Source organism: Zalophus californianus, chromosome 6 (genome assembly GCF_009762305.2).
Source record: "Zalophus californianus isolate mZalCal1 chromosome 6, mZalCal1.pri.v2, whole genome shotgun sequence".
Lineage (NCBI taxonomy): Eukaryota > Metazoa > Chordata > Mammalia > Carnivora > Otariidae > Zalophus > Zalophus californianus.
Window position 1 is genome coordinate 73,294,459 of NC_045600.1, and position 26,673 is coordinate 73,321,131.

General features: G+C 41.5%; 1 protein-coding gene and 1 long non-coding RNA gene across 4 annotated transcripts in view; one reads left to right on the forward strand and one right to left on the reverse strand.

Moving 5' to 3' along the window:
- The window catches only part of RPGRIP1 (RPGR interacting protein 1), a 68,670-nt gene that overhangs the window by 36,790 nt on the left and 5,207 nt on the right, over positions 1-26,673 (reverse strand). Inside the window, exons 2-11 of one of the 3 annotated variants that reach the window (XM_035728289.1) lie at positions 22,773-22,905; positions 16,892-17,005; positions 14,858-14,963; positions 12,050-12,073; positions 11,011-11,157; positions 10,466-10,539; positions 7,496-7,641; positions 5,323-5,483; positions 4,751-4,894; positions 4,130-4,280 (exon numbers count right to left, since the gene is read on the reverse strand). In XM_035728289.1, coding sequence (XP_035584182.1) covers positions 4,130-4,280; positions 4,751-4,894; positions 5,323-5,483; positions 7,496-7,641; positions 10,466-10,539; positions 11,011-11,157; positions 12,050-12,073; positions 14,858-14,963; positions 16,892-17,005; positions 22,773-22,905 — 1,200 coding nt within the window. Of the gene's footprint in view, positions 1-526; positions 870-1,317; positions 1,470-1,631; positions 2,085-4,129; positions 4,281-4,750; positions 4,895-5,322; positions 5,484-7,495; positions 7,818-10,465; positions 10,540-11,010; positions 11,158-12,049; positions 12,074-14,857; positions 14,964-16,891; positions 17,006-22,772; positions 22,906-26,673 lie in introns of those variants that run through there. The other 2 variants (XM_035728291.1, XM_035728290.1) reach the window with 2 other exon arrangements.
- On the forward strand, positions 7,912-12,483 carry LOC113910532. The gene is made up of 3 exons (XR_003516081.2): positions 7,912-8,051; positions 11,521-11,708; positions 12,251-12,483. It is a non-coding gene; the product is annotated as an uncharacterized LOC113910532 (long non-coding RNA).

Genomic DNA, 26,673 nt, shown 5'->3' on the forward strand with positions numbered 1-26,673 from the left:
GCTCAGTTGTTGAGTGTCTGCCTTCAGCTCAGGTCATGATCCCAGGGTCCTGGGATCAAGCCCCGCATCAGGCTCCCTGCTCAGCGGGAAGCCTGCTTCTCCCTCTCCCACTCCCCCTGCTTGTGTTCCCTCTTTCACTGTCTCTCTGTCAAATAAATAAAATATTTAGAAAAAAAAAGAAAGAAAGCAACAATAGGCCGTAAGTAAACACAAATACTGGCAAGCACTACAGAGTCAGAAAAGGTTTGTTCAGAGATGGATGTATGGACTTCAGGTTGGTGGGTCTACCCACTTAAGAACCTTGCTTTTGTTGCTAAAAAAAAGGGGGGGGGAGCAGAAGCAGCCAATGTTTCCATAGGATTGGTGAGGCAATGAGTCTTCTGCTCTGTTGCTCTTGACCATATTCTAAAATCCTCTCAGCAGGTTTTTTAAGAGAGACTGTTCCAAGCAAGTAATCAAAGAAAAGTAAGACACGAAGACAACACTGGGCGGAGAGCATAAAGATGTAATAACCTCGATCTCCCACCTTTAATGGATTTGTTTTGCGCAAGGGGAAGCAAGGGCACTTGGACTCGGCCAAGGTACGAGCCAGGCTCTGAGTCTTCATCATCAAAAACGTACACAGACAGGGCCTCCTGCCTCAGATATTTATCCAGGTCAGAGGTCACAAGCACTGGGAATCGAGCCTGGTCTCTAAAGCAGGGATTGTTACTGGCTGGAATGATGGCAGTGTCGTGGTCAGAGAAGGTGAAGAAGCGGTACATGACGTATGGACTGGGCTGGGTTCCCAGCTGTCGACTCCGGAGGCCGTAGCATCTGATGATTTCCACCCGCAGCTCATTCTGATGCTTCCAAGTCTCTGATCTGGACTGGAGAGATGTTGGTCTTGGATGAAGGAAAAGGGCAGCCTGAGAGACCTGTAGCTGAAGCCCAGCACCCTTGATGAGGAAGAGCTATGACCTAAGGAACTGCTGAATTCTGACTGGGTCACAGAAACCTAATGACTTTCCTGGGCCTGCACACTAGCTCTGGCAGATAGTTATTTGAGAGAGGTGCTGGCCCTCAAGGCTTATCTTAGAGAATGGAACAGAGAAGCTAGTTTGTTCACAGCAGGGGGGAGGCAGCTAGCTCCAAGGGTACAATTTCATTTCAAACCCAAGCTTGACCAAGGGAAGAATCTGGATTGGTTATGGCACGACAGTTTTTTTCCTTCATTCACATTCAGCAAATACTTATTGAGAGTGGAAGACTGAGCTGTTCTCATGACCTGCTTGGCTGTGGCTCCTTTGAGATGCTTGGGCACATCCTTTCTCTCACCTTATCCTCCCGCGCCTCCCAGGCTCCAAGCACACTGGCTGACAGGTAGGCCTGAGCTTTCTTTCGCTTATTGCCTGCTTGTAGGCTGGATCCTATGGGGAAGCGCAGCCTCATCCAGTATTCTAGCACCCCGAAGTCTTCTCCACCAGCTCCTGGATAGCAGAAAGCATGAAAGGCATGGACGATACGGATGGTGTGGCGAGGATTAAGAATAAAGGCTGAGGAAGAAAATGGGAAACCACCAGAAGAGCAACTATAGACTCTGGGAAATTCCACATTAGTCCTGGGAGCTGTGGGAAACCAACAGCACTTACCAGTAAGTGTGGTAGAGCCATGGACTTTCTCCACAGTCTCCAGCACCCTCTCACAGCAAATCCATCCAGCTGCAAGGGTGTGGTGCTCACTGGCTATAGCCTGGTGTAGATCAAGCTGGGCTGAAGCCCCACGAAGGTAGTTCAAAAAAAGGGAATCTGTTTCCACCACATACTGGGAGGTGAAGTCATAGAGGGGCTGTGGCCCCACAGCTAGTGGGGTACAATGGGTTTCAAAATCATAGAAGGAATAGGTGCAGAAAGTGGTAGGTTGAGTGTCTCCAGCCTGAGCCAGGGCAGCAGATGTCAGGAAGGCCTGGTGGATGTGTAGTTCAAAAAGATTTTCACTCTGATGCAGCAGAGAAATGTCCACTTTCTCCTCATCTCCATTAGCTGGCAGGGTTTCCAGACATAAGGACAACTGTCGGGTGCCATAAGCCACATCTTTGAGCTGTTCTAGAGGGAAAAGAAAACTGCCTATCCATTAAAGCATAGACAGCTCTTCCTTAGGGTAAAATAAGTTGGACAGAAGGAGAATAAAAATCATGATGAACGTCCAAATTGTTGATGATTTCGAGACACCATGTAATTCAAAAAGAAAAGCAAAAGAATGACAACCAGGAGCTTTGATTTCTGACGGCCAACTAACCCAAGGCCTGCTTTAGAGATAAGGTACAAAATGAATGACTGGAAAGTAAATGCTAAGCTCAGGAAAACACTGGAGGCACAATTTCATCTACAGATGTCATTGTTTTATCTTACAGCAAAGTCCTATGAATTAATTGTTAATTCCAATAGAGAAGCACTAGAAACACAACATAGGAGTATTTCCAAAAATTTGGGATGTGGGCCATCAAGAGAATACCAAGATATAGTCATGGTGCCTACTACATGACATTGGGCTCCACCAAGAAATGATTTCCCTTCCAGCCAGATCAGTCATAAGAATCTACACTGTTAAGAATTTAGTTTCAACACAAGAAGGCAAAAAAAAAAAAAAAAAAAAAAAAAAAAAAATCCACTGTTAAGTCAAAGAGTAATGGAATAAAAAGTTGGAGAGGAAACTTACTGGAAATAGATTGAAAATACTGGCAAAGGGATGAAAAGATATGTAAGACAGTCTATCAAATCTGTGCATTACTTCCCATGTCCAACCAATCAGAAACTTTGATATATAGTCTGCTTCAAATCGGGGAGTTATTTGAATCATCACAATGTGTGTCGATGATGAAATTCATATACTGAGAGTTAATGTAGTAGAATAAAAATATTTTGAACACATCAGAATGTCTTCCTGCCCAAAATAAATGGAGTACAAAAAGATTAGATTAATGGTTTCTTAACTGATAAGATTAACGTAACTAAAATAGATTTAAAGTTTTGCATTCCACGGCCCACGGCTAAAAATCTTAGCATATAAAAAAATTCTACAAATGAATAAAATGCTATCAAGAAACAGGTAAAGGACAGAAACAGGCAATTCTCAAAAGACACAATATAAATAACTGGTACACATATGAAAAACTCCTTGATCTTACCAGGAATGAAAGAACTATAAGTTAAAGCAAATAAGTCTTCAGAAGTAGATAAGAGGATTTATCCTGTACTGTCCCAGGAGAAAGACCCTGAATCTGAAAGACATGAGAATTTCAATCCAAGGGAGGATTTCCTTTGTTACATGGCAGCGACTTTTTTAATAGATTGGCCCTTGGCATGGATAAATCATGCCCCAGCATGACCCACCTCCCTTCACTCTAGCTCCGCACTCACTAAGTAAGCTTCTTCCTGATTCTGCTTCCCAGAGAGAGGACTGCCCTGAACACTAGTTCCAGACCATCTCATGGCAGCAATGAAACAGCCACTATCATAAAATAATAAATGAACATTCTGATTTAAATATCGATCTTTGGTGAATTTGGTTAGTGTGAGTCAGGTCTCTGAAAACTGAGTCTAATAACAAAGCCAACATTCTTGACAGTTGAGACTGAGACCAGCTCCTGGTCAGCAGCAACTGTCCTAAATAAAGGAAGTACCACACTGTGAAATTTGCATAAGTGTCTGGCCAGCTGCCCTGTCACGTCGACATCCTCAAACTGCAACAAAGAACCGAGAGACTTTTAGAGAGAAGTCACAGAAAAGGATGATGAGAGATGAGTGATAAAGCTCTATATTGGCCTGGGTTGAGGAAACAACCTTGAGAGAGGAAGTGTGTTACGCCAACCTGGGGGCCGACAGTGATATGCTCTCAATTCTCAAAACAGATTCAGCAATCACTGGGCCCTGTTGAAACTCTTCAGAGGAATCAGAGGAAGACACTGCCACGAAAGAGGAAAAGAAGGCGCTACCCATGTGTGAAAACACCAAAGACGGCAGGACGAAGAACAGGAGGGACGTGTCTCCTGCCGAGACGCAAAAGGCCTCCTTCCAGGCAGGCGCACAGAGGCAGCACAAGCATTAGCTACGTGACGGGTCCAAGATGAGAACAAAGGACTAAGACTTGCCGGATAGCGGAAGGCCATGGCTTCTCAAAATACCTTCCAGCTGATTGATACGATTGTTCTTGAGGTCTAGCAGTTGATTCAACCTCTCCAGTCTTTCTTTTTGATCTTTACTTTCATTATCGGCTTTTGTCATCATCGCCTCCAGTTCCTCCTGAAAAAAAAATAACGTCTGAACTTTTCTATCTCAGTGGCCCAGCACCAAAGGGCCCAAATAAAAAGGTGGCACTTGTTCGGGTGAAGGAGATTCCGCTATCTCCTTAACAGGGCAGACTGATCCACTAGAAAAAATCCTGGGGTCATCACAGACTCCTCCAGGACCAGTTGTCCTATTGGTGCCATAGGATAACAGTTTCCTGATTCTGGGGAAACTGGAACCAGAAGCCTGGTTTTCATTAGCTGCTGTTTTCATTAGCTGGCCCCTTCACCAGCTTCTACTGCCAAGGTGCCACAGGCACGTGCGAGTCCTCCAGTGTGTCAAAGGACGGCACATTCTGTGTTGCACGGAGCAGCATATCGCCTCGCAACAGCCCTGGAAACTAGGGCCTCACTTAATTCCCAGTGTGGAAGTGGTCCCCAAGTCCCCATTTATCTACCCCCTTCCTGTACCACCTTTTCTTGCACCTGATAGCACACGTTGATTTTACGCTGCAGAATGAGCATGTCTCTGGTCTTTTCTAGTTCCAGCGTGGTCTCCGCATGCGACACTTGCAACTCACTTAGCATCTGGGACAGTTTCTTTTCTTCTTGGTTTTTTGGTTCACAGGGCTATCGGGAGAAAAGCATGGGTAAAAGGGAACAGAAATATGAGAGGCACGGTGATAACTATCCTCAAAGCAGTTGTTGGTAATAGGAAAATACCAGCAACAGGAGTAAAAGGGGACTGTGGCACTTCACAAGGGCTTTCTCCCCTAGTTGCTCATGTTCAGTAGCAGCAGTAAGTTACACAGCCTCTAATAGCTTGTTGGCTCTTCTGCAGATCATTGCAAGTCCTTGTCTGAAAAAGCATTCTAAATGCTGTGAGCTGTAAAGGGTGGGAAAAATGTGTGGAGCTCATGAAGCTATCTGTATTCTCAGCCTTCTCACGGCCTTCTGAAGACTGCCCTCAAGCATTGTCTCTTCCAGGGGTATTTGCTAGACATCCCTCTATACAGGGGATCCCTCTGTTCAGGGGACTTGATTAGGCATGCTCTTACCTCTGTTGGAGTGGTCTCTTGGAATAGAGCTGGGTGAGTGGCTGGTTCAGATTGCCTGTCAAGAGACTGGGAAATTGTCTCTTGATTTTGGAGGATCTCTACTTCCTGCTTATGCTTCTGAAGCAGATTGGTGACTTCAAGCTGCAGATCCTTGTTTTGAGCTGCGGGGTGGGGGGTGGGAAATCATCCAGAAAGTTGAAACTCTGTAGTTATCAGAAATCAAGCTTAAAGTTGGACCAAGTGCTAATTAAATTTTCCCACTGATGTTTAATTTATTTTATAAATTTACCTTTAGAGAAGCAATTTCATCTTATTTCTACAGAGGGGTTCCAGCTTATTGACCCAGTAAACTGAGCTGACACTTGGGACTCAAAAAACACCTGCAGAACTGTAAAAAAAAACAATACAACCACCACCAGCAGCAAACAGAGCCACTTGACTGACTGGGATAGTGCGAACTTTTTTTTTCTTTTTTAAATTTTTACTTTAAGTAGGCTCCACACCCAATGTGGGGCTTGAACTCACAACCATGAGATTAAGAGTTGCATGTTCTTCCAACTGAGCCAGCCAGGTACCTCTACAGTGCAAACTTTTCTTTTTTAAAAAGATTTTATTTATTTATTTATTATTTATTTGAGAAAGAGAGAGCATGAGGTGAAGGGGAAAGGTGGAGGGGGAGGGAGAAGCAGACTCCCCACTGAGCAGGGAGCCTGACAGAGGGCTCGATCCAGGACCCTGAGATCATGACCTGAGCCAAAGGCAGATGCTTAACTGACTGAGCCACCCAGGTGCCCTACAGTGCAAACTTTTTGCTAGCACCAGCCAAACCAGTATCTCCCCAACTCCATTCTGACTTCCATGCTATCGGTTCCCTGGGACACCTCCCAGTCCCACCCTGACCTGGAGGGAGGGAGAATGGGCATTTGGGCATTTCTGCATGCCTGTGTTTGGGTGGGTGGGTATGGGTGTTTCAGGGAAGGAAGGTGATCAGTGTTTAGTGATCATTTCATTATCATGCATTAGAGGAGGGAGTTTAGATTAGATTATCCCAAAGTCCTTACGATACTTTGTATCTCATATATACTACAAGGTCCTTAGCATGTGCTCCTGAGCTTTAACCCTTTATGGTTCCTAGCTCTATTTTTCTTGATATTTCTTTTCCTTCACTCTTCTATGTGAATATACTAGAATCTAATGAAATCTATCCTTGATATGACTAAATATTAAGGTCGAGCCTAGCAAAAAGAAGTGAGACAACAGTCTCTTTGACAGTATTTAAAAATGTTCAGAATAACTATCTACTGTGATTCAGAGTTAAGACAGGAAAAATGGAAGTAGCAACCAAGAGCAGTAATTTGCTTCACAGTTTGAGGTGCTAAAACAAAACAAAACAAAACAAAACAAAACAAAACAAAACAAAAAGCAAGACTCCCAGTCACCTTTAAAATAATTGGTAAGAATAAAAGGCATTTTCAATAAATAAAGTGAATGTTTAAGAACAATACATTTACGGGGTGCCTGGGTGGTTTAGTTGGTTGAGTATCCGTTCAACTCTTTTTTTTTTTTAAAGATTTTATTTATTTATTTGAGAGAGAGAGAGAATGAGAGATAGAAAGCACGAGAGGGAAGAGGGTCAGAGGGAGAAGCAGACTCCCTGCTGAGCAGGAAGCCCGATGTGGGACTCCAGGATCATGACCTGAGCCGAAGGCAGTCGCTTAACCAACTGAGCCACCCAGGCGCCCGCATCCATTCAACTCTTGATTTTGGCTCAGGTCATGATCTCAGGGTCGTGAGACTGAGCCTCGCCCTGGGCTCCATGCTGGGCACGAAGCCTGCTTAAGATTCTCTCTCTCTCTCTCTCTCTCTCTCTCTCTCTCAAAAAGCAAATAAATAAATAAAAACAATAAATTTAAGAGTTGTCATCCTCTCAAATGAAAACTCATTACATATAAAAACCTCTGTGTGTAAGGTAGGTGTCATGCTTTCTTGATTGTAAATCTGATCTGACTGCCAGCTTGCCAGTGTTCTTATGCTAGTTATCTCTGATCCACACAAAAATAGGATCAGGTGAGGGGATTGGAGAGGACTGGAGAAATGCTGGCCCAAGGTCCCTTCTCCCACACCAGACACAGAGGATGCCTCACTTGAGAAAGGTCTTCACAGCCTGACCTACCTTTCTCTCTGGACAGCTGAAGTAAGACTTTCCTCTTCTCCTCCAACTCACTGTCCAGCTGGTCCTGCAACTGAGAGACTTTCTGCTGTAGCTGTTCTCCTAGGAGCTCAGTGCTCCAGTGAGGCTGATTACTGCTGTCCAGCATGCTGAAAATGGGAAGCACGTAAGGAGCGAGGAGAAAGTTGGATAAATACTCAAAGCTGTGTGATGTGACGTCTTTATTACACAGTTTCAGCATCTCCTGGGCCTAGCGCATCATTCATTCCCCTACATGTTTTTTCTGTCCGTGCTTTCTCTGTAACTGTCATTTACCAACTGCCTTGGAACTTCGGGGCTCTACTGAGGAGTTCCTCAGTATCACTTCTGTTTAGGTCTCAGATAGCCCACTGAGCAAACAACCCAAGTCACATCTATTTCCCAAGGAACTTCTCCAGCATGATGGTTTTCTTCAGGTACTGTGTACCAAGACATTCTCAGGCCTACTGAATTAAAAATGAGGAACAGGGGCACCTGACCGGCTCAGCCGGAAGAGCACATGAGTCTTGACCACAGGGATGTAAGTTCAAGCCCCATGTTGTGTGCAGAGGTTACTTAAATAAATAGACTTTCAAAAAAATGAGAAACAAAATATTCCTCTTTTCCTTACTCCATTCCTCTATCTTCACTAATGGCTGGTTTAGAGAATACTTGCCTTTGAACTAGATTATAAATTACTACACTGAAGGGCAGGAACTACCTTTTTCAATGACTGTACCCTGCACACCATTGTGACTAGCTGTCAGGGCAGACCCATTTTGAGTGTAAAACACATGGTCTGTCTTTGATTATTTACATAAGTGAAGTGACATTGATAATCAAGCTATTACTTCTGCAGATGTCTTCTTCCTATTTTTCATTTGAATAAATGTGGTCCAAGAACAACTTGCTTAAGTTAGTATTAAGAGTTCTGGGGGCACCTGGGTGGCTCATTTGGTTAAGCGTCTGACTCTTGATCTCAGTGTTGTGAGTTCAAGCCCTGCAATGGGCTTCACACTGGGCATGGAGCCCACTTAAAAAAAAAAAGTTCTGGGTGCCTGGGTGGCTCAGTCGTGAAGCGTCTGCCTTCGGTTCAGGTCATGATCCCAGGGTCCTGGGATCGAGTCCCACATTGGGCTTCCTGCTCCGCGGGAAGCCTGCTTCTCCCTCTCCCACTCCCCCTGCTTGTGTTCCCTCTCTCGCTGTGTCTCTCTCTGTCAAATAAACAAACAAAAAAAATCTTTAAAAAAAATTCTTGGCACCTCCTAGCCATACATTACATGATGATCCAAGCAGATAACATTCTGAGTGATGAAGGGAAGGGGCTAATAGTAATGTTTGCTACATAGACTCTTCAAAGTGAATAATCCCCACACCACTTTGTTTCACTGAGTTGAAGAGCATCAGATATTCCCAGGATGCTCCCATACCATCTCTCCAATCTGTCCCCTACTGCCTTTAAGAAGGCACATTTAACTTCTTTTTAAACTTTCAGGTATTTTATTTTATTTTTAAAGATTTATTTCTCAGAGAGAGAGAATGCGGGGGAGGGGTGGGGAGGGCAGAAGGAGAGAGAGAGAGAGTCTTAAGCAGACTCCACCTTGAGCGCAGAGCCCAACGTGGGGCTCAATCTCATGACACTGAGGTCATGAACTGAGTTGAAACCAAGAGTCGGACGCTTAACCGACTGCACCACTCAGATGCCCCTAAACTTCCAGGTATTTTAAATTTCAAAATTAATAAATGAATATATGCTTGTTATAAAAAAATTAAAATGATACAGAAGTATATAGATTAAAAGTGAAGGTGCCTCTTTGCCCTACTCCAATCCTTTCATCTCATGAGAGGTTTGCAGATTCTCTCTCTCACCCGGGCATACCACACACATCCCCCATAAGTAAGTCAGAGTTAACATATACTGTTACAACTTGACTTTTCTTTTAATAATATATCTTAGACATATAAGTCTACCTCATTTTTTTTAAGTCTACCTCATTTTTAACAGCTTAATAGTATTTTATTGTGGGGATGCAACATTATTTAATCTCTATCAAAGGAAATTTGGATGTTTCCCCCTTTTTTTTTTTACTGTTAGTAACAATGTAGTAATTAACATTCTTATTATATTATATTATATCTTATTATTATATGGAACTGGAGGAGGTTATGCTAAGTGAAGTAAGTCAAGCAGAGAAAGTCAATTATCATATGGTTTCAGTTATTTGTGGACCATAAGGAACAGCATGGAGGACATTAGGAGAAGGAAGGGGGAAATGAAGGGCGGGGAAATCAGAGGGGGAGATGAACCATGAGAGACTCTGGACTCCAGGAAACAAACTGAGGGTTTTAGAGGGGGGGGGCGGGGGATGGGTGAGTCCAGTGATGGGTATTAAGGAGGGCACGTACTGCATGGAGCACTGGGTGTTATACGCAAACAATGAATCATGGAACACTACATCCAAAACTAATGATGTACTGTATGGTGACTAACGTAACATAATAAAAAAAATTATAATAGAAAAAAACTATACATTATTTTTGCAAATACATGTATATGCATGCTTAACATTTTTTTAAAAAAGATTTTATTTATTTATTTGACAGAGAGAGACACAGTGAGAGAGGGAACACAAGCAGGGGGAGTGGAAGAGGGAGAAGCAGGCTTCTTACAGAGCAGGGAGCCCGATGCAGGTATCAATCCCAGGACCCTGGGATCATGACCTGAGCCTAAGGCAGACGCTTAACCGACTGAGCCACCCAGGTGCCCCCATGTTTAACATTTTGATAGATAGCACCACATTCCCTTCTAAAAAGACCGTGCCGATTTATATTCTAACAGTGTTGAGTACCAGCTTCCCCTTATCCACACTAGGCATTATTTTAGAATGTGAGGGCACTTTTCTATAATTGTCTTCTATAACAAACAGTGCTCTGGGACCCAAACTTGTTACTCACTTTTCTAAGAGTTTTTCATAATTGTCATTCAGCAAGTTTCGTTCTTTTTCCAAATCTTCAACTCTCTCCTGAAACTAAGAATGACAGGAGGGTGCCTGAGATAAAAATTGTAACACCCATGGCCTTGCACGTCTCCCTTCTTCTGTGGCAGAGTGGGGCTTGGGTAGAAGGCTTCCTATGTTCATGTCTCATGTCTATGAGGAGCCATTAAACTAGAAAGACTTGAACCAGCTGGTGTGATAGAAACTTTTACAGGAAATAATGAGGATTCTCTGAAGCAAATTTTCACGGTGTCTGGGTTTCTACTGTTAAGGAAGCAACAGAACGTTGTAATACAGCAAAAACTTAAAAAAAAAACCCTATAAATCCCAGTTTTCTCCCTAATGGTGTAATCTTGAGCAAATTATTTAACCACCTGGAGCCTCATTTTTCTCATTTGAAAAAATGAAATAGCCATAGTGTTGCTAAGATACACTTTTCAATATCTCTGAAATTGAAATGTAACTTACAACTGATGCCACCTTTCAATTATTACTATTATTTACCTCCTTCAGTGTCTTCTGCAGGATGGACACATCTTCCTGTTGGCTCTTCAAGCTCATAGCCTTCTTGCTCTGCTCCTTCAGTTCTGCCCTGAGCTCATTCACTTGCCCAAGGAGGGCATCATGGGCTGCACTCAGGATTCCCTGATTCTGGGGCAAAAGGAAAGTTGCTCTGGGAATGGTCATATCACTCAGTAGAAATGATCTCAAGATACTGGCAACCCTAGCATTCCCTAGTGGATGTCAAGAAGAATGGCTTTGATTAATAGCATGGTGCCTTTGCACTGTAAATTGGCCTTGTTTATCACTCTAGCGTTTCTCAGGAAGTATCGTTTCCCCGTTAGTGAGAATTTTCCACTCCAGGAAACTATGATGCATAATTGGAGCATGAATTTTCCCAAGGTTCAAATTAAACCCTGGCTCTAAGTGAAGTGATAACTTTTCATAGCTGCCTTTATGTTGTAAGCTATCCGACTGCTTCTTAGGGTGATACACTCTTTCTTTTGCACCTAGCAAAGTGACCTGTTAACTCAGAAGTGTGCAGAAGTTCTCTGGTGAGGAACAGCTGTGGCTGTTCATGCTGGAAACTCTGCTTTGGTAACTCTGCTTTAGTAACTCTTCATCATGGCCATTCACCTGGCTTCACCTGCACCCCATTCACAGGAGTGAATGGCGCTGAACATTTAAGAACATCAGAGGAGGTATGCAACACCTTTGTTATATTTCATCACCTTATACATGCTAGAGGAATACTCTTAGGAATTTCTGAACAAATGCTATATAATTCTCTCTAGCAATAGGCTGAAAAATACTATTCCATGTATTTCAGATCTCATATTTCAGTTTAATGAAAATGGCACAGTAAATATATTCTGATCATAGTAATAGGACATTTGTCTTAATAGAAATTTTAGGTCATAATAACTTTGATTTACTTGGCTAAATTCTGGTGTTGTGTTACTTGAAGATTAACACAAATTTTGGGGGGGTTTATTACTCTTACTACTAAGAAATAGAGATTTAAACAATCTTTATTAAGTACCTTCCGGAGCAGAGTTTCATATGCCTGAAAGAAAGAAATACATATTGTTCTACTGATTTATCAACTCCATATTTGTTTTGATATTTATCTCTGTAAAGCAAATGTTTAAATGGTTAGTTTAAGAGATATTTAAAAATTCTTATAAATCAAGTCAATTTGTATACTTGTTTACTAATTGCTGCTACTTTCCCCTTGCCCTAGCTTGCCAGCAAGTCTGTGAACACAGCCGATGACACAATTTCTTTAAAAGGCACGAAGGGTCATGTATTCACATTTGTATTGCATTTGGTGGAATATCCAAGAAAAAGATTTATTTTCAGAGTAGGTGCTATCTCTTACTCAGCATGCTTCAGAGAGTTTTCTTTCCAGTTTTAGAAACAGAAAAAGCAACACTAACCAAACCAACTACAACAGCTGTTATTGGTTGAGCAGTACTGTGTGTTTCATTATCTGTTACATTATGATCATTATAATTATTTCACATATATTATCTTTTAATCCTCACAGCATATCTGAGAGGTAGTTGTTATTACTGAAACCTTAAAAATGAGACACCCAAAACTCAGAGAGCTAAGTCACTTGCTCAGAGTCATAGGGCTATCAAGAGGCAGAGGCAGAACTTTACTTTCAGCCTGTCTGGTTCCAGAGTCTGTGCTACCAAACACCATATTTTACTGCTAAGGGATTGAGACAAGGCAAACTTTTTTAAGTATGTGTGCAAGAAACAATGACTAGAAAGACAAACTGCTGGAGAAAAACAAATTGTAAAACCTACATTTTAAACAATTGTGGGTGAGTACTCACCATTTTAGGTCATCTCTACCACTACCACTAACATGGGTAAAGATTTAGAATGGCTTGCTTCCTTTTTTCCTTTAAAGCAATGAGGAATAGATGGGGTTTAAAAATAAAATGTAATCCTACAAATATTGCTATCTGCCCATACAATTTTAAATTATCTTCCTTCCCATGTTTCCACATTCTGTAAGTGCTACCAAAATTAACCAAGTCAAAAGAATACAAGCATATGCATAGTTCTCTCCAAAACACAGGTTTGGGGGTTGACCTCGTGAAGATGCCTTTCATCCCCATCAGAACAGAAGTACCCAGGGCAGTGCTAACTGTAGCCAATCTAGATGAATGACACCACCATCATCTTCTTGCCCACGCTAGAGATCAGGAATCGTCTTTCATTTCCCCTTTTCCTCCACCCATTCCCTTTTGGTGATGAAGTCCATTCTTCTACTTTCTGGAAGTTCCCAATACAGCCCTTTCTTTGTGGGCCTCTCTCACTGCCTTGGTTGGGACCCTCAGCTGTCTCTCTTAGAGCACTGCAGTCATTTTTTACCTGATCACTTTACTTGTACCAGCCAATCTTTATTATTCACTCCACGGCCAGATGATCTTTCCTTCTGGGTTTGTGATTCTGATTAAGTTGAAAATTTCAGAAAAATATAAAGACTATGATATCAGTCCTCTATAATTCTACTACTCCAAGTTAATCATTATTATTGCTTTATAATAGTTTTTTAAAGTATCATTTCTTTATTAAAATGTATTTCAAAAAAATTTCAAACATTAAAAAAAGGCAAATTGATCTCTTTGGGGAAAAAAACTGATCATATTATCAACTTACTTAAAACCTTTTTACAGTTCTCCACTGTCTATGAGATAAAGTCTAAAATCCTGATAAAGCTTCCATGATCCAGTCCCTGATGTTTCTCACCTCCGTGCCCTAGCCTACACCTCTCCTCCCCTGGAAAACCCTCCCCTCTCTTGCACACTCATTAACACCTGCTAATCTTTCAGTATCCCAATATTTGGCTCATGAATATACCCCTTTATGAGTCCTTTCTGGATCCCGCACCCCATTCTCTGAGGATCTGACTCTTGTGTCTTTGTGTCTCTTATGTTCCTGCCAATACTCCTTATGTGGATAGCTATATTTGTTTACATCTTGTTCTCTTGCTCCGGTAAGTTCCTTGAAGGCAGGAGCTGTCTTACTTTGTAATCTTTGTGTCCCAGTGCTTTGCACAGTTCTTGATACTCAATAAATATTTATTCAACAAAAGAATGGTGTTGATCTATCACTTAGACCCTTGATGCCCCACTTCCACCATTCGTATATGAGTTTCTTGTGTGGTAATGAGAAAAGAGCAGGAGCCTTGGTGCCAGATGAACCTGGACTCAAAACCTGCTCAACCCCTTAGTATTTTTATGACTTTTATACAAGTCACTTAACTTCTTTGAGTCTCAGTTCCCTCATCGGTTAAATGTACTTACATTGAGGGCTGGTGTCAGGCTTAAATGAGACCATGACTATAAGCAACTGGGACAGAGTCCAGCACATGGTGAGTCCTCAGTAAAGCCTAGTCTCCTGCCCTTCCCCTGTGACTGCTCTTGGCTTCCCACCTTAATTACATTCTGGTGTGGCCCTTGGCCGGGACCTTAACTCTGGTACAAGTTAACCCCGCTTAATTCCACCTTAGAAGGCAGGGCTTGAGCCTTCTTCCTAATAGAGAGATAATGGAAGTATTGGGAAAAGAATGGACTTGGAATTACAAGGCTTGGATTTGAATATCCCCTATAAGTTGTGTGACAATTTATTTCTCTCAGTTGTGGTCTTCCATGTATAAAATGGAGAAAATAATACTGACTCTTTCCCCCCCCAAACTGGTGACAGACAGTCCCCACTGGAACCGGATGCCTGATTGGGCCCAGCAAGGCTTCTCAAACAGTCAAGGACGCCAGGGGTCTGAGATTTGAGGGCCGCAGGCCATCCCACACTGCCCTGCCCTGGCAGCTCACCTCTTGAACTTCTGTTAATTGTGCTTTTGTTGCTACCAATGAGGTATTCCTTTCATGTAAGAGCTTCTTAAGCCGAATCAGCTCTATATTCTCCTTAATGGAAGCTCTGGAGAAAGAAGACAATGCTAAGACATTCTGTGAATGGACAGAATTAAACACCCTTCCCCTCAATACTGTACCAAATAAGAATATCTTCCTCTTGCCTCTTGCCTTTTCACCTCGCCCACAGCATACCAGAAGTAGGAAGTGAATGTACACCCCGGTAAATAATCTCCTTTCTCCCATTTCCCTTCCTATTAGCTGGGATTCAATAGAGACGCCACCAACCTTAAACCCTGTGTTATGAGAAAACATAATAGCTATTTTTTAAATTATGGTGCTCACAATTTCCCATAAACCTTATAAAGTCCAGCTGAGTCTGAGTCCTGTTTCCTTAGAGAAACCAGAAAGGTATGGATATGGAGGGAAACACAGGGGAAGATTATTATTTCTCAACCTAGGCGACCATGCTTTCTTTATTATTTCTAAGGTATTGAGGTAGATTTGGGTTCATTAGACTCTATCTCAATGATTCCCAGTCTTAGCTGCTTCTTAGAATCATCTGGGGAAATCTTTATACCTATAGTGCCTGAAGTCCTCCCCCAAATAATTGAAAGGGAATCTCTGGGGTGGGGCCCAGGTTTCTGTGGGTTGGTTGGTTTGTTTTTTAATTTTCAGGATCTGTTTATATGAAATATATTATATTATAAGATACACAAGCTTTTGATTTGATTTAATTAATTAATTTATTTATTTATTTTTGTGTGGTATGTTCCATATTGTATTACCTCATATATCATTATTTTCTTAATATTATCTTTTTTGGAATAGAACATTTTTTTCTCCTCCAAATTTTTATCTAAATTCAAGTTAGTTAACATGCAGAGTAATACTGGTTTCAGGTGTAGAATTTAGTGATTCATCACTTACATACAACACCCAGTGCTCATCACAACAAGTGCCCTCCTTAATCCCCATCACCCATTTAACCTACCCCACCCACCCACCCACCATCCCTCCAGGCTTCTGTAGTTTTAAAAGGTCTCCAGATTGAAAACTATGTCTGAACATCAATGTTTACAGCAGTTTTATTCATAATGGCCAAAATTTGGAAGCAACCAAGATGTCATTTGTAGGTGAATGGATAAATAAACTGTGGTACATCCAGACAATGGAACGTTATTCAGGGCTAAAGGAAATGAGCTATCAAGCCATGAAAAGACATGGAGGAAATTTAAACGCATATGCTAAGTGAAAGAAGCCAATCTGAAAAGACTGTATAGTGTATTTTTCCAACTATATGACATTCTGGCCAAGGCACAAATCATAGAGACAGCAAAAAGATCAGTGGTGCCAGAGCTAAGGGGTAGGGCAGGATAAAAAGGCAGAGCACAGAGGATGTTTAGGGCAATGAACCTACTCTCTATGATACTACAATGATGGATACATGTCTATACAATCTGTCCAAACCCATAAAATGTGTAACACCAAGAGTGAACCCTACGGTAAACTATGGACTTTGGATGATAATGATGTGTCAGTATGGGTTCATCTACTATCACAAAAATACCATTGTGGTATGGGATGTTGATAGAGTGGGAGGCTGTGGGTGTGTGGTATATGGGAAATCTCTATACTTTCTGCTCAATTTTTGCTGTGAATCTAAAATTTCTCTAAAAAATAAAGTCTACTTTTAAAAAAGTTCTCCAAAAAAGACTGATGTACAGTGAGGACTGAGAACCCCTATCTGGTGATAAGGATGAAAAAGTTTTCCTTCTGTGATGTGAAACAGCAAATCTTCCAATAAACATAAACATTCTCTTTAGGTGAATCCATTTCTTAACCCACATGGGAATCCACATCTATTTCTCGGACTGAATTTAAGATTGAATTTAATCCCAAGCATTCTCCTTTCCTCTGCCAGAGTTAATAAGAATAAAAATCTGTTACTTTTTCAGTTCATATGGTTTGAGGTATGGAATGCCACACTCTTACCGAAGTTCCATGGCCTTCTGACCACACTCCAAAGAGCTTCTCTGTTCAAAATCTTCATCTTTGGACCACATTTTCTCAGGAGACTTGGGTGGTTCTTCCACTAGCATAGTATTGCTGGTCATAACATGAGCACTGTTAGGCATGCACAGACCAATGAGTTTAGTCATAATTATGACTTTACTGAAAGAAATTACATTCTTAGAATTAGGAACATTACCCACAAAAAAGAAGAAGTAGAAATTGCTCTTACAGGGATTTAGAACTGAGTTCTCACGTGTATGAAGAGAAGTTAGAGGAGTTATTAATTTGGTATGTGCGATGGATAATCTTATAAAATACAGCTCTCAAGTGTCAAACAGAAATATAAATGAATTACGACCTAAGGGAGAAAAATAGAAAGGGGAAGAGAGGGAATACCCTCATTTAGGAAAGGGCTTTTATTTGCCTTTCCTTCAAAGACAGAGAGATGCTTATTTCCCACTTTTAAGCAACGAAGTTGAAATTTGACCTAGGGCTGACTTTCACCTTCTCTGATTATGCTGGGAAGACTTTAAATTGCCAACATTCACTTGTTCCCTAAATGATGTATTTCCAATTAAAGCTTAAAGAGTAACAGTGTAGGATAAAAGAAAAGAACTCACAGTTCACTGGATATTTCACCTCTAGTCTTCCCATTTGTCACATGGTCCTTGAATGTGGGAGGGGCTGTGTAGCTCAGCCTGTCACTGGGCCCTGAAAGTTTAGACAGAAGATGCAGACTCTGCAACAGATTTCTCCAGAACACCAAGTGCTAAAAACAGGTAGCCTTGAGACCTGGGGGAAATCCCCATAAGGACCACTGATCCCAAAGGAGAGGTTCTCAGTCTTTACTCTTGCGTAGATGTGCAACTACAGACTTACTAAGCCAGAGGGACTACAATCTGCCAAGTAAGGGAGTATAAGTGGGAAGAAGAAGGGTGCAAAGAAGAAAGGGACTGTGTGTCTAATGCATCTTTATCTCTGGTACCTGGTATACAACTGGTACTCAATAATGCTGAAGTCAAACTGAACTGAAACTGAGACTCACTTTTCTACTTTTAGCTGTTTTTGCAAAGATTCATTTGGCTCCAGTAGGGAGTTTGAAAATATAGAACCATATGAAACAAATCTAACATTGAATCCCCAGGGTAAAGACACCCCATTCCCATGGAGTGAGTAGGCTAGGTGAAGGAAATTTACACAAAACATTTTACTTAATTCAGTGTTGGGTTTTCAACAGCCAGAGACTCTCAGCCATTTGGAATATACAGAAAGAAGAGAAATTTCAAGTGCTCACTTACAGCCTGACTTCTAGGCCTGGACTTCAGGAATGGGCTTTGTACACCCCTGAACTGGTGGAATTGTATGCAGTTTTGACTATGTATACGTGCACTTTTCTTGGAAGGAGACCTAGCTTTGAGCATGGTTTCAAAGGAGTCCACGTCCCCCCAAAAAGCAAAGAACCCCAGTTTTAGAGGCATGGCCACTCAGCCCAGGGTCCCATAGGCCTTGTAGAGGGACCTGTCTTAAGATCACTGCCACTCAGACTGGAGTGGGACATTATCTAATCTACTTTCTAGGCCCACTGCAGAACTTGACCGGCAAAATTCCTGTTTACTTTGTCTGATTCTCTCCTCGGCAGTACTTCGTGCTGAACTGAGAACTTCGAACCTGACAAACCACCCAGGACAAAAAGGTTTTAGGGAGGTAAGAAGCACTAGGAACAAAAAGACAAAATGGGGTGGTGGGTGAAGTAAAGCAGTGAGGAGGAAAATGTGGCTGACAGATCAATCCTTCCCAGTGTCTGAGCAATGTGGGAAACTTGGTTCTGAACCTCACCCCTCTTGGGTTTCTCGGGCGCTGGGGCACCGGCGGTGTGGAGCTGTCTGTGTCCCACGCGGACCCGCGGCTGGGAGCGTCGGCGACCAGGTGGGCCGACACGCTGGTACTGCAGTTGCAGCCCATGCATCAGGGGGCGCTGGTTCTTAGCAAGGGGCTGCAGCCAACCCGCATTCCGCCGCCGCCTTGCCGGCTGCTCTGCCTCCGCCACATCCGCCCTCGGGCCCCGGCCCGCCGCGGTCAGGCGGAGCAAGGCCGTCCTCAACCTATGAGCAAAAGTAGAGATGGTGGGGATGGCTCCTCCTTCTGTAATTATGTTATTATTTCTCCAGTTGATCTGGTGGCACATAATCATGAACTGATCGGTGATACAAATTTATCTACTGTGGTCTATTAGTTACACTTTAAAAATCAATTTTCTATCCCCAATTAACTCTGGGAAGGCAGGGACATTGTGGTGTCCATCTCTGTCCATTCTATTGCAATGATTACACAACTGTCTTAGTAAAAAATGTTGGGCCACACCTCAATATATTTATTTGTACATTTATTTTTAAATTATATGCATATACTTCTGTCCTGATAAACCGTGGTCATGTTACAGCATAAAAAGACTAATTTTTAAAGGGGAGATAATTAAATATAAGAAATTTTAATATTTACTTCTCCCATCCCCCACTTGTCCGCACACCCCTGTATACGTTGCCCAACTTTAAGGATTACTCCTCTACAGCCCCTAGTATATACCTCAATAGCCCTTAGTATACACCCAGCCTTACTTACATTGGATAGTCAATCACTGTTTGTCATCTTTTCCTTTTTTTAAGTAATCTCTACATCCAAGGTGGGGTTCAAACTCACAGCCCCAAGATCAAGAATTGCATGCTCTACAGATGGAGCCAGTCAGGCACCCCCACTATTTGTCATCTTGACCTAAAATCATGCTTTCAATCCTTGCCATCAGACTCTGTGGCCCCCTGCCTGCCAGTTCTGACATACTATCTATGCGGCTTTCAGCATGTCATTAACCTTTTGTGCTCAGTTTCCTCATCTATGAATAAAGATAAAAATAGCACCCGCCTCATTAGATTGTTATGAGGATTAAATAAATTAATATATGTGAAGTGTTTAGAACAGTCCTGTGTGTTGTAAGCACTGTAGGAGTTAGTTATTATTACATGTCATTATATCCAGAGAGAGAAATCAAGTCATGAAATATAGCCAGGTAATTTGCCCAAAGCCAGGGGAGTCAGGGGGATAGAATCTAATTTAGCCACTTAATATCTACAATCTCAAGTATTTTTTGGTTATCAACCAAGAAGCAAGAGTTTTTTGGCCTACGCAACCTGCTTTCACCAGATTCTTGAGTTCTCCGCAGTGCAAAAGAATCTCCACTTTGAAGAGTGCTGGCATACAATGGAAGCCTGTATCTGTAGATTTTTTTCAAGTGGGCTCCATGTGTGGCGTGGCGCCCCATGCAGGGCCTGAACTCACAACCCGGAGACCAAGACCCAAGCCAAGATGAAGAGTTGGATGCTTAACCAACTGAGCCACCCAGGTGCCCCTGTATTCTGTAGATTCTAAATGTAGCTCTGAACCACTCTTGGGGATTACCAGTGAGAAAGCAAAAAGCTGTTCTTGACTTTGGGGAATTGATCTGACATAACTAGTTCCCAGTGTTGTTTGAAACGGGCCTGGTGCTCACTGCTAGGCCATGTTATTATCCTGTTGGACATAATCTCACAGAACACCCCAATATCAGACAAGGCCACCGAGACCATTATAGAGTGATACTGAACAAGGCCACTGCATAATTTTGTCTAAACACAGACAGAAACAAGTTCACTGTGCCACACACAAAATACCAAACATTATCTTTTCCTGGTTAATGAGTGACTGCTATTCTAACCAATTACAGCTTTAGCCTCACTCTAGTCTACCTTCCCTGTAGATAAGATTTACTGATACCAGGACACCTGGGCAGCTCAGTCGATTAAGTATCTGACTTTGGCTCAGGTCATGATCTTGGGAGGGGGGGGCCTGGGCTCAGCAGGGAGTCTGCTTCTCCCTCTCCCTCTGACTCTGCCCCTCCCCCAATTCACACACTCTCTCTCTCTCTCTCTCTCTCTCTCTCGCAAATAAATAAAAGAAATCTTAAAAAAAAAGCTTACTGAGATATTCAAATGCAGAATTTACCCTGCTTTCTTTTTTTTAATAATTTTTTATTGTTATGTTAATCACCATATATTACATCATTAGTTTTTGACGTGTTCCATGATTCATTGTTTGTGCATAACACCCAGTGCTCCACGCAGAATGTGCCCTCTTTAATACCCATCACCAGGCTAACCCATCCCCCCACCCCCCTCCCCTCTAGAACCCTCAGTTTGTTTTTCAGAGTCCATCGTCTCTCATGGTTCGTCTCCCCCTCTGACTTACTCCACTTCATTCTTCCCCTCCTACTATCTTCTTCTTCTTTTTTTTTTTCTTAACATATATTGCATTATTTGTTTCAGAAGTACTGATCCGTGATTCATCAGTCTTGTACAATTCACAGTGCTCACCATAGCACATACCCTCCCTAATGTCTATCACCCAGCTACCCAATCCCTCCCACCCCCCACCACTCCAGCAACCCTCAGTTTGTTTCCTGAGATTAAGAATTCCTCATATCAGTGAGGTCATATGATACATGTCTTTCTCTGATTGTCTTATTTCACTCAGCATAACACCCTCCAGTTCCATCGACGTCGTTGCAAATGGCAAGATCTCATTCCTTTTGATGGCTGCATAATATTCCATTGTGTATATATACCACATCTTCTTTATCCATTCATCTGTCAATGGACATCTTGGCTCTTTCCACAGTTTCGCTATTGTGGACATTGCTGCTCTAAACATTGGGGTGCACATACCCCTTCGGATCCCTACATTTGTATATTTGTGGTAAATACCCAGTAGTGCAATTGCTGGATCGTATGGTAGCTCTAATTTCAACTGTTTGAGGAACCTCCATACTGTTTTCCAGAGTGGTTGCACCAGCTTGCATTCCCACCAGCGGTGTAGGAGGGTTCCCCTTTCTCTCCCTGCTTTCTAACAGTATCAAATCTGGAGCAAACTCCTGTTACCTTGGACCCTCCCACAAATCACTCAACTGAAACTCAAATCCTATAATAGATTTTTTTCCAACACATTCTTATTGAAATGACCATAGTTCCCCATGGTGTGCATTTCTCTAGCTGTGATGAGTAATAAACCCAACTTGCTCAAACTACAGGTATGTTCCTGCTAGTCTTTGGCCAGAAGACACTGACACCAATATCCTCAAAATATGTCCTAGAGATGAAATCTGAACTTTCAGAACTCCCTTTCTTCCCATCTGATTATTTATCCACACTCTATTTCAGAATTCTCTCCAGGTCCCCACCCAAGAGATCCACTTTTGAAAGCTGATACTGTAAGGTCACTGTACGTGGTATAATTTCAGAGTCAAGAGCTTTCAGTGCTACCACTCGCTTGCTAGCTGTGACTTTAGGCAAATTACTTCTTTATGTTTCCTTTTCCACTTAATAGCACCTCCCTCATAGTATTAAATAAGTTAATTGCATTTATGATATTAAGCTACTTAATACATATAAAGCACTTACAATATGCCTGCATACAATAAATGATCAATATGATTTTTGGTTTCATTTTGCAAATAAAAACCTCCTTATGGGGCGCCTGGGTGGCTCAATCGTTGAGTGTCTGCCTTCGGCTCAGGTCATGGCCCCAGGGTCCTGGGATTGAGTCCTGCATTGGGCTCCCTGCTCAGCGGGAAGCCTGCTTCTCCCTCTCCCACTCCCCCTGCTTGTGTTCCCTCTCTCGCTGTGTCTCTCTCTGTCAAATAAATAAATAAAATCTTTAAAACAAAAACAAAAACCTCCTTCTCTTACTTGCCCGTTTCCCTTTGTTCCCCAGCTTTTATTTTTATTTATTTATTTTTTAGCCCAGCTTTTAAAGACTTAAGGAGAACACCAGGTACCTTTTGATCTCATCCTGTTGCTTCCAAGAAAGCTCCTTCACCAACATGTGCTCTTCACGAAGACGAAACAAGCTGTCCTCCAGTTCTTCCCGGCTCATTCTGCTCAAGGGTGGTTGAGCTTTTATATTCTTACCTAAAGTCCCAAGACAGGGTAAACAGAGATTATTTTTCCATGTAATATTTTTTTTAACCCATCAGGTGTCTCATCGCATCTTGTCCAAAGGGCTTCAATCTATCTTGATTCGAGTGTTTGAGAGGAAATTCAGGAAGGATATGAAATGTGTGCTAATGGAGCTTTTTATCGTTACATATCATTCCTGGATATGGAATATCATTCCATATTGTTCCAGCATAAGGTATGACTCAACGTCCTGTCTAGAAAATACATTCTCTTTTTTAAAATTTAAATTCAGTTAATTACTATATAATGTATTATTGGTTTCAGAGGTACAGGTCTGTGATTCATCAGTCTCATATAATCCCCAGTGCTCATTACATCACATGCCCTCCTTAATGTTCGTCACCCAGTTACCCCATTCCTTCATCCCCCCCCTCCAGCAACCCTCAGTTTGTTTCCAATGATTAAGAGTCTTAGAAAGTACATTCTCTATAAAAATATCAAATAGGGCTGTTAGTCTACTTCATTTTTCTTTTTAATGACTCTTCTGTTTATTCTTCTTACTAGATAATCTGGACCTAGACAAAGATTGTGCCTAAAACCATCTTCAAACCCTTACTAAGGTAAAGGATAGAAACCTTTCTTGATTACCAAGAATCATCTCATTTGTTTTTGTGGTCCGGGAAACTGTCCCCAAAGTTGCCTCCTGGACATAGAACATCTGCTTGGTCTAAGTGTGTGTGTGTTCACTGGCCCAGAGTCAGCTCTGATCTCATGGGAAAGATCCTAAAACCCCAGCACTCAAAATATAGCTCCTTTCCTGGAAGAAAGAGCTCAGAACTTTAGTCTCAGAACCACCTCAGCCACCACTAACACCTCTCTGGTCTAGCCTATGGAAATGATAAGTAAGTTTTTAAAAAACAGCTTTATTGAAGTATAATTGGCATGTAATACACTGAATATATTTAAGTATAAAATTTGGTTAATTTTGACATATTTATATAACTGTGAAACCATCACTATTAAGATAATGAACATATCCATCATTGCCAAGTTTCCTTCTGCCCCTTTGTGAGCTATTCCTCTCCATCTCATCCTAACCCCAATCCCACTTTAGTCCCCAGGCAACCTCCAGTAGGGCTTTATGTCCATTTTCTAGAATTTTATATAGATCTCATCCATTATGTACTTGTTTTATTTTTTAGTTTGGGGGGGTGGTTTGACTTCTTTCACTCAGTATAATTATTTTGAGATTCATCCATGGTGTTTCTTATATCAATAGTTCCTTTTGATTGCTGGTAGCATTTTACTGTACAGACATACCATAATTTATTTAACCACTTACTGTTGGTGGGTATTTGAATTGTTTCCAGGTTTTGGCTATTACAAATATAACAGCTATGAAAATCTGTGTATAAGTCTTTGTGTGGACATGTTTTAATTTTTCTTGGGTAAATACATAGGAGTGAAACAGCTGGGTCATAAGATATGTGTATGTTTAACTTTTAAAAAATCTGTCAAACTGTTTTCCAAATATATATATATATATCACAATATATAATATTACATATATTCTCTTTTTTTAAGATTTTATTTATTTATTTGATGAAGAGAGACACAGCGAGAGAGGAAACACAAACAGGGGGAGTGGTAGAGGAAGAAGCAGGCTTCTCACTGAGCAGGGAGCCCGATGCGGGGCTCCATCCCAAGACCCTGGGATCATGACCTGAGCTGAAGGCAGATGCTTAACGACTGAGCCACCCAGATGCCCCAAATATTACATATATTCTCTATCATTTCTTGGAACCACTTGGATGTAAATTGTACACATGATGTCCCATTATTTCTAAACACTTCCTTGTATATTTCCTTAAAACAAGGACATACCCACAGTATAATTCTAATTCCATTATTCCTTCTACATTTATTAGTTGGAATTCTACTCTAGGGTAAAGATTTCTCTTTACTATATTTATTTATTATTATATTTATCTATACCTATGCATTCTCATGGATTCCTATTTTATTCAGTGGGTTATAATCCATCAATATCATTCATTTTGACACCCAAATTGTCCCAGATTCAGCCACTCTGAGCCTTTTCAGTTGGTTCTGGTGTCATTTTAAAATATCTCCATGAGCTTTTGAGCACTTCCACATTTTTTAAAAAAGATATTATTTATTGGGACACCTGGGTGGCTCAGCTGGTTAAGCGTCTGCCTTTGGCTCAGGTCATGATCCTGGGGTCCTGGGATCGAGTCCCACACCAGGTTCCTTGCTCAGTGGGAAGCCTGCTTCTCCCTCTGCTTCTCTCTCTCTCTCTCACTCTCTCTCCCTCCCTCTGTCTCTCATGAATAAATAAATAAATAAGATAAAGATATAAGTCAGATAAAGACAAATACAATATGATTTCACTTATATGTGCAATCTGAAAAATAGACAAGGGACACTTGGGTGGCTCAGTCAGTTAAGCCTCTGACTCTTGGTTTTGGCTCAGATTATGATCTTGGGGTCATGAGATTGAGCTATGCGTTGGGTTCCATGCTCAGTGGGGAGTCTGCTTAAGATTCTCTCCCTCTCCCTCTGCCCTTCCCCCTGCTCATGCTCTCTCTCTCTCTCAAATAAATAAATCTTAAAAAAAAATAAAAAATAAACAAAAAGCAGAAACAAACCCATAAATACAGAGAACAAATTGGTGGTTACCAGAGGGGAAGGGATAGAAGGATGGGCAAAATGGGGGAAGGGCAGGGGAAGAACAGGTTTCCAGTAATGGAATGAATAAGTCACAGGGATGAAAGGTACAACACAGTGAATATAGTCAATGGTGTTGTACAGTGACAGATGGTAGCTACACTGGTAATAGCATAAATAAAGAGTTCATGAATCACTATGTTGTACATCTGAAACTAATGTAACATTGTGTGTCAACTATACTTCAATGAAAAAAAAAAAAGGTTTCTCTTCTCCCAAAGCAAAGTTTCCAAAATAAATTCAAGATTGCTTAGAATGGGGTGAATAAGAAAGCTATAACTTCCAAATCAATGAACTTACAAAATAATGCAGCTGATTGCCAGGCACACTTAGCTTAACAGGAAAGAATGATCACTAGGAATAAATTTTTTTTAAGATTTTATTTATTTATTTGACAGAGAGATAGCGAAAGCAGGAACACAAGCAGAGGGAGTGGCAGAGGGAGAAGCAGGCTTCCCGCTGAGCAGGGAGCCCGTTGTGGGACTCGATCCCAGGACCCTGGGAATCATGACCTGAGCCGAAGTCAGACACTTAACGACTGAACCACCCAGGAGCCCGGCTAGGAATAGAATTTTTAACATGACCATAAACCTTTATGAAAATCTTCATTTAAAACAAGCACTTTATTTACTTTTAGGAAGAAAATTTGACACAGTTTGTAATAAAACCTACAAAATTTCTTTCCCACAAAGTAAATATGTACGTCCTTCATTTTTTTGGCACCTTCTTTTGAAGAAATATTAAGTTATTTTGGGTTTTTGTTCATGAGGATGGCCTCAAAACTGACTCTCTAGGTGGTCAGTCCCTGCACAGGGTTTTCTGTCACCAGTACTATAACTTTTCTGACTTTGAAAATTATCCCAGCCAGCTCACATTTCAGTTCGTGGAACACTTAAAGCTTTGAGAAGCACAAAATCCCAAGTTGCGCACTGCTGAAGAGCATACTGAACACAGTAGATTTTTCTTTTTTGGTTTTTCCTTTCTTTTTTATTAAGTGAACTCTACATCCAATTTGGGGCTTCAACTCATGGC